Raw genomic sequence first — 15492 nt, 5'->3', positions numbered from 1 at the left:
CATTAGAAATATCTCTCTCTCTCTCTCTCTCTCTCTCTCTCTCTCTCTCACACACACACACACACACACACACACACACAAAATGAAAGTCAACCTTGAGCTGCCCCCCAAGCTGCATCTGACCTGTAATGAAAGCCTTCTCCCTGACACGGAGCTTTCATGGCGTGACAAGCTAAGGTTCAGTGGTGGCTCACACACCTCGATGGTAACCAACAACTCTCTAATTGGACTTATAACCCATTCAACAAGAGGGAAACGATGCCTGCTACTAGAAACCTAGCCAACAACCCAGGGCTAGTGGAGTCATGGGTTTTGGAGTACAACCTACAACTGCCACCTTATTAAGGCAGCATGACCTCTGACTACATTCTTATCATTTGTATTTATATCCACAGATAAGAGTACTCCTCACCCCTCATCAAAGTAACTCCCTTATGCAATGGATGAAGACCATTACAGAAAGTCAGAAGCAATCAAAATGGCAGCTTGTGGAGCCCAGTCCCAACTGGCACAGCTACAACACAGCTACTCACTTACAGGAAAGGAAATCACTCAACTTATGAGGTCAACAGCTGTAGACTATACCGAGCTTGTTAGTGAAAACTGAGCTCGGGGTTTCTGAATGACCTGGGGAAGTCCTCACCAACTCTCCAGTACTTCACTCCCTTGAGTTGGCCTTGGTCACCTAGTTTTCAAGCACTCTAGTACACTGTTTCAGCGCTGTTCTTAATCAACATATTGTTTTGCGTCAGCATAACCTAAGTGCAGCCAGATTACAAGATGAGCAGACCTGCTGAGTTTAATGACCTGGTATTGACCATTGCTGGTTTGAGCTCATGTCTGCTAAAGACAATTTTGGTTTTGATACAGCTGATGCTGAATAAAGGACCCCAGTGGAAAGGAACTCAACACAGCAGAGTTAAAGTGGGAGAAAGGAAAGCCCCAGTCAGCGTGTGCTCTGTTACTGGTCACTGCGCTGGGGGTTGGGCCTTCTAAGAAGGCAAGGCGAATGTGTGCCGGTTGCCTCAGTGAGCTTTAACTACCAACCCAGGGGACAAAAGGCAAACATTAGTCCCTTAGCTCCAACCCCTACCATCAAAGGTTAGTAGTATGTTAACTCTTTCCCGTAGACACCCCATGCTGTCTGAGCTATGGGCCAGAATAAATGATATGACAAGCATACGCAGGCAAGTTACAAGGGGTATCTGGTATGGCCTCCTACATGTTTGTTTCTCTGTCCTTTGGGGCTGAAATTAAAATTATCATGAACTCTAGAAAAGGTAGCTATATTATTAAGTTCAGATATACTGCATTTTCAAAATTCAAATATTTTAAATTAATCTGAACATCACAAGTAGAAAACAGACAGCTCTTAGGCTACACAAATGGGGAGAGAACCCAGAAAAATTTATATTAATTTCTACAAAGTAAACATTTAAAAATACTATATAGCACTATTCATAAGTGTAGATCTTTCCAAAAGATAAGCAAGGGTCAGCAAGATGGCTTGGTAGGCAAGAGGGCTTGCTATGGAAGTCTGATGACCTAAGTTCAATCCCCGGGCCTCACAGTGGTGGGAGACACTTGACTGGTAAAAGTTGTCTTCTGATCTCCCACACCTCCCACAGGTGCAGCGCTGACACCTCCCACAGGTGCAGCTCTGACGCCTCCCACAGGTGCAGCTCTGACGCCTCCCACAGGTGCAGCTCTGACGCCTCCCACAGGTGCAGCCCGGACACCTCCCACAGGTGCAGCTCTGACACCTCCCACAGGTGCAGCTCTGACACCCTCCCACAGGTGCAGCTCTGACACCTCCCACAGGTGCAGCTCTGACACCCTCCCACAGGTGCAGCTCTGACACCCTCCCACAGGTGCAGCCCGGACACCCTCAGCAATACCAGGACTTCTCCCTCTGGGGTCTTCATCTGCTGAGATGAGGTCCGCTCAAACACTGAAGGGTAATTCCTTTTATTCAAATTCTAATTTATAAAAATTAATTGTTGTTGTATACAATAGTGGGTTTTATTATGAGACTCTCCCACCCCCACACACAGACAGACACATGAACGCACATTTCTGCTCTTACTTGGCACTCATTGCCTCCCCATCCCTTTTCTCCTCCCTTGAAATTATCTACTTCTGTCCTGTGTGTGTGCATATGTGCGTGTATGAGTGTGCACTGTGTGCTTAGACGTAGATCCTGCATGTCGAGGAGACTGGCATTTTTGCCTTTCTTTTGCCGCATTACCTCCTCTTATAACCCTGCCTCCCCGTAGTTCCTTCTCTTCGTCCATGTGCTCTGTGTGCCCTGTTTCATTAGCATGATGCACTCTAGTTCAGGCTGTTTTCCTGCAAATGACACCATTCCATTTTTCTTGATGGATGAATAATTTTCACTGCGTACATATGTGACCCTTGCCTTATCCAGTCTTGCGCCGATGAACATCTCAGTTAGTCCCACATCTTGGCTACTGTGAAGAGTGCAGCAGTAAACACAGATGTGCATGTCTGTGGTATGCTGACTTGGATTCCTTTGGGTTGCACTGTGTTCTCTTTCAGTTATTCTGAGTAACTTCCAAACTGATTTCCATAGTGGCTGCCCCAGTTTCTGCTCCCTCCAGCACAGTAACAGAGTCCCCTTTTCCACATCCTTGCCAACATTTGTTGTTTGTTTTCTTGGTGATTCTGACTGGCGTGAGAGGATATGGAATCTCAACACAGTTCTAATTTACATTCCCTGATGGTAAACACTGAACATTCTCCCAAACATTTATTAGTCATTTGTATCTCTTCCTTTGAGAAGCATTTGTTCAATTCACTTGCCCATTTACCAATTGACAATTTGGCTTTTCTAGTTCTTTATGTATTTTAGAGATTAATCAATCCTCCATCAGATAAAGAGTTGGCAAAGATTACTTCCTGTGCTGCAGGCTGTCTGATTGTTCCCTTTACAGGCTGTTATCTTCTGAATCACATGCAATCACACTTGCCAATTCCTGGGAGTATTTCCTGTACTCTTGGGCCTTTTCTGACCCTGTCCCCTAGCTTCACCTGAATCTTAGACTATTACCCTTTATCAGCCTCAGAGTTCCAGTCTTGTAGAAACACCATTTGAGGTATAACTCTGCTTTAGACCAGACAGAATTTTAAACAAACACCTGAGGTGCAGAGTGTAAGTCCAACTGGCCATTGGAGTGAGAGATAACACAAGGCCACTTGTACCCAAGCACATGCGCAGCAGATGTCTGAGTTATTCTTAGAGAGCTATTGCCTGCTTCTATTTTCTATTACATGTACCACTTATGTCATTAAAAAGAAGAAAAATATATGCAACCCAGAAATTTCATCTCTCCACCTATCATGTATCACAGGGCAGAGAACCTGTTCTAGATAACACATCTATTTATTGACTAGTCTAGAACACTAGTGAAAATGCATCACAGCAACAGGAGGATGGAAAAGCCAATGGAGTACGCTTGAACATACGAACACAAACTTATCAAAGATCAAGATGTAAACACCTAATTCCTATCACTATAAGACCAACATATGCCTAGCATTCCATCACCATCAGACTAGCATTCTATCACCATCAGACTACCATTCTATCACCATCAGACTAGCATTCTATCACAACCAGACTAGTATTCTATCACAATCAGACTAGCATCCTATCACATCAGATCAGCATTCTATCACCATCAGATCCATCTTTGAGAATAAATCAAGCATGCCTAACAATATAATACACTCTGAGGTGCTTGTTCTTGCAGGATATTTGATCACACTGTGAACCCTGAGATTGTGCTGATTTCTGGAAAAACCTGTTTGTAGTTGCGATGTGGCTCACCCTTAGCACATACCTTTAATCCCAAACAATGATGGTAAAGTTAGTTTGCAGAAGGAAGTACCCATGTTTGAAGTGGTGTCTAAGTGAGTGGCATAAAACGTGCTAAGTCAGAGAAGGATTTGACAGAATAGGACATGCCCAACTCTCACGGAAGAGAGAGGAGAGGGAAGCTACTTAAGAGAACAGTGCAGAGAGGGAAAGAAGGAGGCAGTTTTACTGGGATAGCTGTACAGAGACATGTTGAAGAGAGAACAAGCTAGACACAGGTAAAGACAGAATTAGCCAGAGAATGAGAAGGAACCAGATGATTAGAACATACTGCCAAAGTGATGATCAGTCATGCTGTTCTTTAAATTTAGATCATATAAAGTAATTACTTCTCTAGTATGGAGAAGCTGAGTGAAGAGAGTCTGGATATTTGATGAAGTAACAAGAGAAGTGTGAATTTAAAGACATTATCCCCCATTCTAATGTCTTAAAGCTTTCCCTATCTGGATCTAAGGCCAGCTTTCAAACCCACGTGAGACTTGTCTTCCTGACTGATGGTATAACTTAGTTAACAACGTAGAATTATTTAATATGTACCTTCTATGTTTTGATGGATCTTAAAGAATCTGAGCAGGAATAAATCTAAAAATAATAGTACCTTACTTACAACTTATTAAAAACCCTTTTATATTCTGTTCCTTAAAAGTCAGATAAAGGTCAAAAGAGATGGCAAAGTGTGCTAAGAATAAAACATGTTGCTCTGCTTAGACAGACAGATGAAGGAAGGAGCAGCTCCCCAAACCGAGAGAAAGCGAGAGCCAAGAAATCCATGGCTGCTTCTTAGCAGCACTCACCTCAAACCAATGGTTTGAAAAGGAGGGGGATCCCCACCAAACTTGCACAAATAGCTCCTGAACAGCCAGGGATGCAGGCAGAGCAGGGATGCGGCAGGACAGGGATGCGGGCAGGGCAGGGCAGGGCAGGGATGCGGGCAGAGCAGGGATGTGGGCAAGGATGCGGCAGGGCAGGGATGTGGGCAAGGATGTGGGCAGGGCAGGGATGCGGGCAGGGATGCAGGCAGAGCAGGGATGCAGGCAGGGATGCGGCAGGGCAGGGATGCGGGCAGTCTCAGCAGTGAAGAACACAGACCCAGGGTTGAGACTCCAAATACTCCCTAGATTCATTTTTACCCCTTGCCACACTTCTCTAAGAAGCAAGGTGAATTTTACATTTTCTCTGTTTTCACTGAGCTGGAGGTCAACACTGAGGAAGGCACACAGGGAGAAATGGCCTCTCCAAGGCTGAGTCTATGTGTGCTGCAAGCAGGAGCTTATGGGTTTTCATTTGCTGTGGCAGTTAGGAGAGAGCAGAACACAGGCAATACGTTCTGCTAACAATGAAGTGCTAACACATGTGAGTGAGTTATCTTCTTCAAGTTGTGGAACTGGCCAGAAGGATTCTGGGGTAGTTTATTATATCTGTTTTTTAAAAAGTAAAATTATTTTTAATGCTAACGCTTTAATAAAATAATAAGTCAGATAAAGTCACAGTGGAAGGTGTACACTGCAGAGCTGCAACACTGTCATGGAAACCAAGCCTGACCTTTGACCTTTTACCTGACCTTTGCATCTGACCTGAGACAGGGCCGGATGACTTAAGTATGATGGAAGTCAAAGGACTAGCATGCCCAAAGATTGTCTATTATGATGGCGGTGAACCTAGTCAAGCACGTCTTTTTTGTTGGGCGATAGAAGTGCCAGGGGCTGAGCAAGCTTTTCAGCCTTGTGAGTACAGGATCCCAGAATGACCCTGTCACAGAACACAGGCCACTCCTGTGTAAACTGCATTAAGATCCAGTTTATTCTACTGGACTAATTCAGTTTTACAAAAGGCAAAAAGATATCAAAATTAGAAATAATATAACTTAACAGTATTACGTCAAATGAATTTAGATCAGGTTGGTATGTACTAAAGAAGTCTACGGAGAAAGTGTGTTAGCTTTTAAGCACATGTAAGGTATCTGATGGTAATTGAATATATAATAAGCCTAACTAAGCATCACAGAATTTACAAGGAATTTCAAAAATTAAGTCCTGCTGAGTTTTCTATATATGTTGCTAGAAAAATTTAAGTGCTTAAGTATGTTTTCAAGTACCTCATACATTAGTTTAAGAATGTCTAATGAGAGAAGAAAAAGTATGGATTTGGGTAGGTGGGCAGAATCTGGGAGGAGCTAGGAGCTGGGGAACCACAATCAGATTATATTGTATGAAAAATCTTGTATTTTAAAAAGAATGTATTCTTCTACCAGGGATTCGATCTGTTCTCTTAATTAGGTGACTGCAGGTTGTTTTATTGCTTGTCTATCGTATTGTGACAGGGTTTCGAACACGTTATGTGGCTGTGATGATCTTGACCTTCAGATCCTCCTGTCCTTCCAGAGTTCTGTATGACAGATGGGACCCCCATGCCTGGTTTATGCTGGGAACTGAACCCAGGGCGTGCCTGCAACACTCTACTAGCTGAGCTACGAATGCAGCCTCATGGGATTCTTCTAAACAGAATATTTCATGAACAAAAATAATACAGCTAACAGTATAGTCCTCTGTGCCCACTACCAAGTGGAATGGATTGGATAAACTCTGCAGTTATGACACAAGCCCTCGATGGCCTTTCCTCCATCCTCCTTCAGCAACAACTGCCCTGTGGTTCCTGCCCGTCATTCGCATGCACACCTTATGCTTTTACTGGGTCTCGACATCCGTAACAGCAGCAGTGCTCTGATGTCCTGAGACTTCTCAAACCACAGCACGCTTCAGTTGGCACCATCAATAGCAAAGCCTGCGTCAGTAGTGATTGCACAGCGAATGCAGGTTTTAAATACTTTGTAAAGCCTCCAAGCTTCAGTTTAGCTTGTTCAATTTATGGAAAATATAACCATACAACTTAATTGGCAAAGCTAGTCCTGATTGTCAGACCCAATCAGCCAAAGCTGACTTACCGTGTCAGAAAAGTCTGGTTTAATTTTAAAATTCAAATAAATGTGTTATTATGCATCCCCATGACAACGTTCACACTTCTGGTTTTTAACTTCAGGACGCTAAGTGACTAGCTAGCTAGCGAGGTGGATGGATGGGTGCTAGTCTTGGGGACTGCTGCAAGTTCGTGGCCTGGATAAAAACAATGTCTCCAACTCTGACCATTTTTATTGAAGCTCTGTCTCTACTTAGCTCATGAGGAATTCTCCCTCAGGTGAGATTCAAGCTTTAACCGTCTCTGTGATACCTGGAGATTTTAAGCCCAAAGCAAGAACCCATGGACAAAGGATAAGCTTTCCTTTAAAAAAGTCAGCACCTTTAATAGTAAATGTAAAGGAGGTCAGTGGCAACCAGCAGGCTAGGGGTTCTTAGGCGTATATGGATATGGATATGTATATGGATATTGTGTTTGCGTGTGTATATGTATACGTACATATGTGTGTGTGTGTGTGTGTGTGTGTGTGTATGTGTAAGACTGCATATACAGAGAACATGTGAAAACTGACCTACTGTTTTTGTAAAATTTTATTGGACCCAAGCACAATCTGATATGCTACCTATAACTGTTTCCACACAACCAGTACTTAAGAGTGTTTGCAGTAACTACTAAGTCTACTACAGAATAGTTTGGCTCACAAAGCTTAAGCTGATAAGGTCACCCACTCCTCATGTGTAGCTCTGCATGGGACTCACCCCTGCAATACCAGAAATCAGGAGAGTGGGACTGGAAAACTGTTTTGAGTTCAGAGCCAACCTGGGCTACAGTGCAAGAGCCTATCTTTCAAAACAAAACAATTTCTTTCTTTTTTTTTTTCCCCTTCTCTCGAGTTTGTAGGACTAATATCACAAAATGTTTGTCATGAAAAATATTACCATTCCCTCCCTCAAAGCAGGTAATTTACACATTGTCCTTGAGTCTGGATGGTTGTTTGCAGGGCGAGGGAAGAACGTGGGGGCCCAAGTGTGCTGGTAAAGCCCTCCCAGCACAGGCTCTAACCCAGTGCTCACCTGCCCTTCACAGTGTCAGCAAAGGCCAAACCAAGGGTCAAAGAACTGCTCAAGAGCTACACGAAGGCTGTGCTCTGACACATTCTGAAGTAGCCATGAAACACTACATTGTGCCTTCGTGCTCCAGATTTAAGCTTTGTGAGTTAACTCCTTTTAACTAGAAATGAGTCACCCCACCCTTGTTTCCCAACAGCCAACAGTTACAGACCAATGTTCAATATTTATATTATTTTGCATGGAGACTTTTAACTGGACTGTTTTTTCCTTCACAAATATGAACTTGGAGTTTCCAGTTGGATGGGAAGGAGACACTGCCCGTGTAAACTATCACAAAGAGAATTTACCAGCATGTAAATACAGGTTTAGCAATGATACATGTTATTATCTATACATGGCACAGGCCTCAACTTTACCAGTTACCCCTAACTATCCTTCACAGCGAAGTCTCACCCCACTGGGGTGTTAGGTTTCTCAACCTTAGCAGTCCTGACACTAAGGTATGAAGGTGGATGGGATATCTCCCAATTTAGGTTTTCTGGTCATTCTCTCATGCTATATTAGGGTTATGCATTTTGGAAGATTATTTTATGGATGACGCCTCAAACAAGAAAGCACTCATAACATCAGTTTTGTATGGCTTAGCAAAATATTCGACCATCTGGCTAGATTCGCCTGCCAGATTCATCTGGTAAGGTCTAGTTCTCCTTTTGGAAGTAGTAAGTACTTCATGGTGCTACACTCTCAGACTGGGAGGCCTGATAGAGCATAGGAACCAAGAGTTTTAGTACCTGTAGATGACTCTTCCCTGAATCAATGATGACTCTTACAGAAGGAAATGGTCCTGATGAACTTTATTGTTTCTTCTACTAAATGGTCAGCAGCAAATTACATCTAAAAGTTTTCCAATAAGTCCCTGGTTTTTAGCACCATGTCACTCATGTTCGGTTTCCGGGCCCACCCAGTACTGAGCACTTGGAGTTCTGTGTTCGAGTTGGGTTACTTCCTGACAGCTTTGCCAAAGCTGTTACCAGTTGCTGCGGTCATTTCCATTGGACTCATAAGTGTGAAGTACTACGTCAGCTCCCCACCTAAGAATGCCATTATCGCTCCCTAGTTCCAAGTTTACACAAATGGCATACAAAATGGAATCTCCTGTGATTTGCTGTTTGTACAATTCCATGTTTTCTGAGATTTGCCCATGTTCATAATCAGCTTTACTCTACTCATTCTTAGTCAATGGTGTCTACACCCCAGAGTATGAACATGCTATAATTTTCTTATAAGTTTCGACCACAATCCTAAAAATGTGAGATTTGGGATAGGAGGGGTGTCTACTTTTAGCAAGAACATATATTCCATCTCTGTAATTTAAGTCAATAGGAAAGTAGGGTTATGTATGCCTAATAATATCAAGCACAGAGAACTCAATAAATATCGGTTACTTGGAGACAACATTGAGATAAATAGGCCTCAAGAATTCATAAGTAATCTTCCTCTCTGAATGTTAAACTGCAGAATTGACATATGATAGGCCAGAGCAGAGGTAGGAAAATGGAGAGCTAAAGAGAAGCAGCAGGGCCAGCAGCCTCTGACCATAATACAACTGCCGCAACAGTACAAGAGAGATGCCACTTAGAATGGGGAGCAGAGAAGAGGAGACTCGAGAGACAAATGCTGGCAGTCAATCCAGATAAACACTGTCCCCGAGAGTAGAAGCCTTAGCCGGCACCTGACACTTTTCGGTTCCAATCCATCAGACTCTGCCTTGTATGGAGAGACAATGGTAACAATAACAGTTCCCAAGCACGTGTGCTGCTGTGGGTCAGACTGTATCAGTAGTAAAGTGGACAGAATAGGTGACACTAAATAAGCATCAAGCAAGTAAGCGTTTAATTCACTCATTCCTCATATCTCAATACTAACCAAGCTCCCGTTGCCCCCACTGTGATGGTTTCCCACTGTGATGCAGTGTTTGGAGTTCTGGTAACTCTTTCAAGATCATGCGGTTCAGAGTTAAACAACCTTCAGCCTAGACAACAATGAGTCTCTGGAACTTCTGGCCCAGAGTTCAGATCATGGTCCAGTAAGTGAGCAGAGCCATGCGGAGAGCACCTGCACATCTCCCTGACCTCTCAGTCCACAGCAGCACTATTTCCAAGCACTCCGGCTGCTCGGGCTCTACTGGTTCCTTGGACTCCCTTTTCCTTTTCATGAAGCTCGTATTAAAAATAAAGAAGGCAGACTGCTAATACTGTAGCTTTCTTTTTCACTGTCTGTAAACATACTACTGAATCATCATGCATTTTGTCAATAATCAGCAATAAACATGACCACTTTTCAAACAGAAGACTGTATTATGCTTCCAACTATTCAGTTAGACTGAAAAGAACAATATTTTTAAACATTTGCTACTAATGGCTTCTAATAGAGTAAGAGTCAGGGGAAGTCTACCTCATTAGCTTGTGAAATAGAGCTCACTGTGTACTGCACAGAAGAAGGCGTGCTGAGCCACACTACATACAGTAGCTGAATATGAACCTCTCTGAAAACAGAGCAGGCAGTGTTCAGCTTGGAAATATGTTTTACAAGGTTAATCTATAATTGTTGGATGGAAACTCAAGCTCATTTCTCAAATCTGTCTATAAAATCCAACCTCACAATACCAAATCAAGCTCTGTGTTAGTTGATTACGATGCAAAAACCAAACAGTGGATTTGAACACTAAGCTCCAAGGGCCTATTCAGGTGTCCACACAAGAAAGAACTTACTAAATCTGTGAGTTAAGAAGTTGAGGAGACAAAGGTTCAGAGAGGCATCCTGGGATTTTAATGAAAAGGAATTAGATACAGGAAGGTAGTCTGTCAGCGAAGACAGGAAGAAGCACGAAGCCTGAAAGACTGCAGGGCGCTCCTTTGAGGAGGATGGAAGGTAGAGCAGGTGAGACAGATCAGGGGTGAGGCAGGGAAGCTTCAGGAGGAAGCTGACCTCCCACTGGCTAGAGCACCCGAGAACCGGACTGGAACCAGATCCCTCATCCTTCCAGTTGGCCAGGAGAGAAACAGTAACTTCATAGTATTCGAGCTCATAGCAACTGCCTGGCTTCACACATGTGCCTCGTAAACAACTTAAAGACTGATGTCCCCAAGGCTTCCTCCTGCCGAGGCCTTCTGAGTGGCTAGTAGTACAGCCACCTGGCTTAGAAAGTGGTTTTTTCTTCCCCCTGTTAAAGTGTGTTCTTCATATTTTTGACAAGTTACATACGATGTGTACTTATTGCAGTCATGTAGCTGAAGTGCCCCGACCTTTCATGAGAAGCTACTGGCACTTGACAGATGCAGAAGGAGGGAGACTCATTCTCTCTTGAAGACAGTCCTTTGTAAGGTTCCTGTGTTTAAATGGCTGGCTCCGTAACCATGCACATACGGGTAATTGTAAAAGGACTCAGTGGATTATCAAAAAAGAGAGAAGAAAATCAGACATAAAGTCTGAGAGGGGCAGAGTGGGATGGGGATACGGAGTAGTTGGAGGAGAACAACAGGAAGGTATATATAATTATAGTTCGTTGAATGCATGTATGAAATTATCAGGATAAAGAAAAGTATAATTAAAAATGCAAGCGGAAATCTGTATATATTTTCATTGTACAATATTTTATTACTATGCAATGCTATTATATTATTTTACTAGAAGTATTTAAGAATTACTTCTTACAGAGTAAAATTAATACTTTGAGATGTGTTTCCCCAAGAATATATGTATTTTTAGTAGCGCAAGCTCTCAGCTGAAAAACACAGTATTAGAAACATAAATCACTTCATTATTTCCCATGTACTCTTACCTCCATAGTAGGTGGAGTCTTTCTTGTTCTTCTAATCCATGCTAGAACAAAAAACAGCATTTAAATGTCTGTTTTCCACAATTTATCCGACTTATTTATTTATTTATTTATTTAGGTGAGGGCGGGGGTGCCTAACTGTGCTGAGGTCGGAGGATAACCAACATCAGTTCTCTCCGTCCATCTTGTAGTTTTGGGGGCTGAAACTCAGGTCCTCAAGTTTAGTGGCAAGAGCTTTTACCTGTTGAGCCATTTTGCTGGCCATACATAAACATTTTACTCACTCATGATTGTAAGATCTTTTTGAACATCTATGATGTACTATCTTAAACACTAGAGCTTTAGCAAGGCAGTGAGCAGATGACGCGGCCCATCTACTGCGGCACGCACACTAGTGAAGTGGGGCATAGGAAGTAAACCGAATGCAGTGCCAGGAGGAAATCCATGCTGTGAGAAACATACAGGAGTATCAGCAGGACACTGTCATGTCTTCATCTGGATTCAGTTTAGTCTATGGCACAGAGGACAAAACACAATAAAGTTGGAGGCAATGTCAAAATTATATTATTCTGGGAATCTAAATTTGTATTTGCCTAATTTATCAAGGACTTAGAAAAGTTTTATTATAGAAGTTTTCCTTCGTATCTGCTGTAGTAAGCAGCTGCCTTCTCTGGCTGGAGAATTCCATCAGTCTTCACTTTAATGCTCACTCGCTCACCCGGGAGGTGAGCTACTGAGGTAGAGCAGACACTGGTCCAGTGTCTACTTGACAGACCTCGCAGCAGAGGGATGGGTGAGCAGGTGCCTCCAGAAAAGCTACCAAGCACCGTCTAGAGTCAGACTTTCAACTCCATCACCTCATTCCTATGTTGCCCAAGACAACTTATTTAACTTTCTAAGTGTCAGATTTTTCTTCTAAAATGAAACTATAATGGTATCTATAGTGAATGGTTGTTACAAAAGCTATATATTTATTATTTACATATATATTCAGCTCATTGTTTAGCATATAAACATATTTATTCTTATTATTCAATACGCCTATGTTTTTTTCTATTTTGTTTTGTTTGAAACAGGTTCTTACTATACAGCTTTGACTGGCATGCAATTGGTCATGTAGACCAAGCTGGCCTTAAATTTGCAGAGATCCTCCTGCCTCTGCATCACAAGTGTAAGATTAAAAGTGTGCCACCACACCTAGTCTTGTGAATTTTTTATAAGTGATTTTTAAAAGCTAAGATCCAGTAACTCCTGCTTGGCCTGTGAGGTTCTACAGGAGATTCTGAAAACCCCTCACTGTAGGTATCAAGTCTTTAGAAAGTAAGAAAAACCACTGCTTTCTGATTTTAGTTGATTCAGTCTTTCCTATGAAACTGTGAAGTTTTCTTATTTTATAGGGAAATTAAATAATTTCCTAGATTTGAAGATTAGGTAGTAATGGTGGAATTGAATCAGATCTGCTCCTGTCTCTGGCTGTAAAGCTAACTATGCATTCCCAAGCAGTTTGTCAAACCTTAGCAGCAAAGGAACCCAGCGAGAAAGAAGGCCAACTGCAAGCCTAACCATGTCAGAAAGGACAACCCATCCACCCCACTCAGACAGACGGGGCAGCCAGCTTATGGCTATATAATTAGTGAGGAGCAGGCTGGGAATTAAACATGCTCAACTCAACAGGCCAAGAAGGCAGTCAGTTGAGCAGACATCTCTCTTCAAATTGGCTTTACCAAATTGCCATTTTTTTTTTCATACCAATAATAGCATCTGACCTACCTTTCTGCAAGATCTAGTCTGTATAGTTTCTGGGTATGGAAAAGGCACGCTCAGCTGTGCCTTCCTGAACTGACCTTATGTGTGCATCTCCAATGTTCCATACTCAGATCCTGTACTCCACTTTTTTTTTTAACTTTTTTTCCCCCATGAGACTCCGGCAGAGACTGTGGAGGCAGAGAGAGAGCAGAGGGCCTGTGCCCTCTGCAGGGGGCCCGCCTTAGCCACTGTGCCACCCCCCCACCCCCCACCCTGTTCGCTCCTCTACTCCATTTTTAAACCTTCCTACTTCTTATTTTGTTCTGTGTTCTCTGTTTTACTATCTTTGGCTTCTTTTCAGCCTATTTTAATTAAAACTTGCCCAGATTTTATATGACTAAGGTTGTCAAGGTCAGGGTGCATCAATGGGAGATTTATCTATCATGCAAATGCCTTGAGGAACTCAATGCTTGCAGAATATGTGTGTCCAACATGTACCTATATTCATTATAATAGTTCTGTCCATTAGGAAAATTAACTTAGTAATTAAATCAAATTAGCAATTTAACTTAGCAATTAAATCAAAACTTCTCATATGCAGTCACAGAAAAGGAGTGATTTACAATATTTTCAGCTGCTTCTTAATGGTCAAATAAGTTATTTACATTTGTCAATTTTTTTTCCCCAGGAAAGGGGTTTGTTTGATTTAAAAAAAACATTAAGTGGGGCTAGAGAGATGGCTCAGTGGTTAAGGGCACTAAGTGCTCTTCCAGAGGACCCAGGTTCAAATCCAAGCACCCACATGGCAACTCATAACTCTCTGTAACTCTAAGATCTAACATTCTCATATACATGCAGGCAAAACAGCAATGCACATAAAATAAAAGTGCATAAAATTTAAAAACATTCAGTATATGTCTTATCCTATTCCTCCAAAAAGTTTCCAATAACTCTCAGCTTTAATTTACAGTAGAAAGTTCGCTCGGAACAATCAACTGCTGGGACAGTGTTCAGCATCTGAGACTCGAGCTAAATTCAGCCTTTACATCTTTGCATGACTTTTTAAAAAAATGTCAAAAGATGCATATTTCATGACATATGAAAATTATAAGTAACTCAAATTTTCAGTGTCTATAAATAAATTTTTATTGAAACACAGCTATACTGATTTGTATCTATGGCTACAGCAGCAGAATTGGGCAACTGTAATAGCCCAAATGACCCACAAAACCCAAAATACCATATGGTCCTTTAAAGGAAATGTGTGCCAACCCCTAGGGCTGTCATTTAGCACAGTCTGCTCAGCAACAAGTATACATCAGATGCAAACCGCTACCATAGCGCCTGAGACAAGCATCATGATTAGCTGGTATGTATTTTACTAATGGTCACTGTATATTCTAGAATCTATAAATACACACCAGTGGGCACGAGGCTGGAATGAGAAGCACAACAGCAGAGTGCACACTATCATCATGAGAAAACACCACAAAATAACTTGCTTTACTGGGAAACCCACAAATCAGCATTTTTAAAATCCCTTCCAAGACTGGAAAAAGATGTTTTAATGAATCCAAATCATTTTTTAAACAATTCTCCTGTCTTGGGGATTGAACCCAAGGGCCTGTGCATGCCAGGCAGCACTCTGCCACCAAGCTTCACCCCATACCTCATTTAAAAAGGCTCTAATAGAGGTGAAGACACTGGGAGAAACTATTGCTTGTTTTATATCTTTAAATGATACTTAAAAAAAAAATCAAAAGAATATTTTATGATGTGAAAATTATACAGAATCAAAATGTTCTGTCTTCAAGTCATATTGTATTGAAACATGTGTTTTCTGATATTTATTTATGTTTATAATATCCATTTATAAGTTTAAGAATGTACTAGAGCCCAGATGCTGAGTGTTGAGTGCCACCTAGCCACTGTTATAGAACATAATTCTCTAAGGCAGGACAGAGGGCTTCCCTAGGCTTGGTCTGAATGATCATTTAATAATCTTTGCTTTAAATTGATATATAAAT

The 15492-nt window shown here is 41.9% G+C and overlaps 1 protein-coding gene across 1 annotated transcript in view; it reads right to left on the bottom strand.

The window, feature by feature from the left end:
• Ndufaf2 (NADH:ubiquinone oxidoreductase complex assembly factor 2) overlaps positions 1–15492 on the bottom strand; it is a 111263-nt gene that overhangs the window by 16169 nt on the left and 79602 nt on the right. Inside the window, exon 3 of the mRNA XM_034523543.2 lies at positions 11723–11763. Coding sequence (XP_034379434.1) covers positions 11723–11763 — 41 coding nt within the window. The remainder of the gene's footprint in view (positions 1–11722; positions 11764–15492) is intronic.

Source organism: Arvicanthis niloticus, chromosome 19, assembly GCF_011762505.2.
Source record: "Arvicanthis niloticus isolate mArvNil1 chromosome 19, mArvNil1.pat.X, whole genome shotgun sequence".
In the NCBI taxonomy this organism is placed as follows: Eukaryota; Metazoa; Chordata; class Mammalia; order Rodentia; family Muridae; genus Arvicanthis; species Arvicanthis niloticus.
This window is presented reverse-complemented; position numbering and strand designations above follow the sequence as displayed.